At 44.6% G+C, this 2,827-nt stretch overlaps 1 protein-coding gene across 1 annotated transcript in view; it reads right to left on the reverse strand.

Annotated features, from left to right (window-relative positions):
• The window catches only part of GNAI3 (guanine nucleotide binding protein (G protein), alpha inhibiting activity polypeptide 3), a 36,565-nt gene extending 33,738 nt beyond the window's left edge, over nt 1–2,827 (reverse strand). The window contains exon 1 of the mRNA XM_004689691.2: nt 2,596–2,827. Coding sequence (XP_004689748.1) covers nt 2,596–2,713 — 118 coding nt within the window. The 5' untranslated portion in view covers nt 2,714–2,827. The remainder of the gene's footprint in view (nt 1–2,595) is intronic.

Here is a 2,827-nt window from a genome sequence, read left to right on the forward strand (position 1 = left end):
AAAAGCCAGGCGCACGCTGCCTGGAACACATTCCGATTTGAAACACTATGACTTCAGAGCCCACATTGTTAATTACTAGACTCGACTATATCTTTGCAAGAAAGAAAATAGAGTAAAAATTAATGAACATGGATTGTATGCCAAACGAGACGAGGGTAAGTAGATCTTAAGTTAGACTGCATCACACTGGTGAGGTAAAAAATTACTGTAGGCACAGTCTCGCACTACTTGCCAACATTTTGGTTAATGACAGACAGCATGTAAGTCCAGGAGTCTAACTAGGCTATCGCACAGCCTTGGTGTAGTAGTCTGTAGCACAGACTATTCCATCCAGGTCTGTATAATTACACCTTCAGACATTTGTATAGCAATGAAGTCGCCCAACAACCGCCTTTTCAGAAAGTATCCGGGTCATTAAGCAGAGTATGACTGTCCAGTAAAGAAGGGATACTATAGTCAAAATTAATTGCTTGTATTCTGTACATTGACGGGTGCATTTCTCACAGAATTAGCAAGGAAAGTTACCTTAATTTCACATTTGCACCAAAAGCAACTGTTATTTCACTTGCTCAAGGCTATAAAAGACTAACTTAAAAAGGAATAAAATTGACAAAAATGAGAAACAAATGTTTTTAGTATTTTAATTTTTAAAGAATGCTTTTCAAGTTGTCAAAGACATTATGTGTTTAACATTGTTTTTAATTAAATGTACTATTTATAAAGTCCTGAATAAAGAGTTTTCCAGACATATGGACAAATTTTGCTTGCCTACACTTTATCTGCCAAATCCCACCATTTGGAACAAAGCCTTAGAGTCCACACCGGTATCTACAACAGGCTAATGTACTGCCATAATGTCGGAGGGTTCATGTAAGCCAAAGCACTCACAAAAGATGACAACCAATTCAATCAACAAATTCAACATAAACCCCCTGAGTGTGGTGGTGTACATTAGACACCTGAAAGGACTCAAAGGGCAATGCCTAACATTAGCTGGCTCCGTTAATCAACAGTAAATATTCAAGGCGCACCTACAATGTTCCTTCACAAATAACACCTGCGATAAAGAGGCTGCAGTCTAGAACTACAAACTGAATTCCTGGGTGCTGAAAGATGAGCGTTCAAACTGGAACTTTAAACTCCCCCAAATCCAAAAATACCAGGGCATGTGCAACCTAAAACAGCCTACTATGCTAACATGAAGAGACCAGAAGATACACACAATACATCACATAAAAATTTAGCCTTGAGTTACAACAGTCTGTCCTCTATAAGTTTACATCGTAAAAATTTGGCATTCCCCTGAACACCACTTCTTTTTATCAAAAGGTCAGTTGTTTTAAAAAGTAAACTTCTACGTGACTTGTTAAAGTTCATGCTAAGGCAAGTGTAAGTTCACTGGCCTATTTATTTTTCTCTAACAGAACCTAAAAAGATACTAACATGAAGATCTATGGTTTAACTTATTGGTAAACTAATGCCAAAACACTTTATGATTTACTGAGCTTCTAGAAGCCAGTGTCTGGTCTCTCAAAATTTTTAAAGTGAATGCTGAAAAATGTATCTGCACAAATGAGAAGAGCTGATGTTCGGGGAGGTTTTTGCATCCTTAATATTAGATAATGAATGCCAGGTGAAAGAAACAGTAACTCCTGTCAGTCAATAGTTTTAGTTTGAAGAGACTAAAAAAAAGATAAAATAGCTCACCAGACGTCTGTCACAGCCTTTACAGTAAAGACAATCCAGTTTGGTAATGGAGCCTAAGACAACTCGGTTCCCACTGCAATCATCCCGAGCAACTTTTCGGCAACTCCCAATGTAATGTCCCTAAGTCTTTTACCACAAACCTCAAACCAACCATTCCTTACATTTTTTCTGCTCACAGTATCTCCCCCTTTATAAAAACAAGGGGAGGAAAAAGAAAGCCTTAAGAGAATTAAAATGTTAGGGAAAGGTGAAAAAGTAAAGCCTGTGCACCCAGGTCTTTTCCTTTATGCCAGAGGCGTCATTCATCTCAATCATCCACCTTCACGTCCAGGATAAGACAGGGTTCTTTCACTTTACCAACAATCCAAAATGTCCACGCTTTAACAAATGATAGGGTCCCCGTGTAACCATTCTGCCCCAGCCCTTCTACACTAACCACTGAAGCCTCGCAGCTCTCGTCATGAGAGCATCAGCACGCTCCCAACTCACACGCCACCATAAAAGCCAGGCGCACGCTGCCTGGAACACATTCCAACCCTCGCGAAACCTGCCCTCACATCGGCTCGTCCTTTATGAGCGTTCCATATAAGTCTTCATTTCGTCCCAACGTCCTACAGCCCCGACACTTTCAAGCCCTCATTGCCACACACGCTTGCAGCGGAGTCACACCCTCTCCAGTCTAATTCCTACAACTCCTAACCCCACCCCCTCATTACACTCCCCAAGGCCTCGGCAACCAAGCCAACACCCGCCCCAAACCCGTCACGCCCTCCCGATCCCTTCGGGGTCCCTCCCGCCAGCGGGCGCGGACCCCCTTGGCTCAGGCTCCCAAGTGGCCAGGCCTCCCCAGTCCCCGCCAACCCCGCCAACCCCGCCCCGGCCCCTCACCGAGGAGCAGCAGCTTCACTTCTTTGGCCGCTTTCTCCCCATCCTCCCGCAAGTTGCGATCGATCATTTTGCTCCGTTCCACCGCCGCCTTGTCTTCCGCGCTCAACGTGCAGCCCATGGCGGCGGCGAGAGAGGGGACCGCGTCCGGGCTCACTCACACACCGCAGCGACTGCGGCTCGACTGGCTGGAACAGCGTCTACTGCTGGGCGGCGGCCCGCTCTCGCTCCGCTC

Source organism: Condylura cristata, unplaced genomic scaffold, assembly GCF_000260355.1.
Source record: "Condylura cristata isolate star-nosed mole 26May11 unplaced genomic scaffold, ConCri1.0 scaffold00026, whole genome shotgun sequence".
NCBI classification, from domain to species: domain Eukaryota; kingdom Metazoa; phylum Chordata; class Mammalia; order Eulipotyphla; family Talpidae; genus Condylura; species Condylura cristata.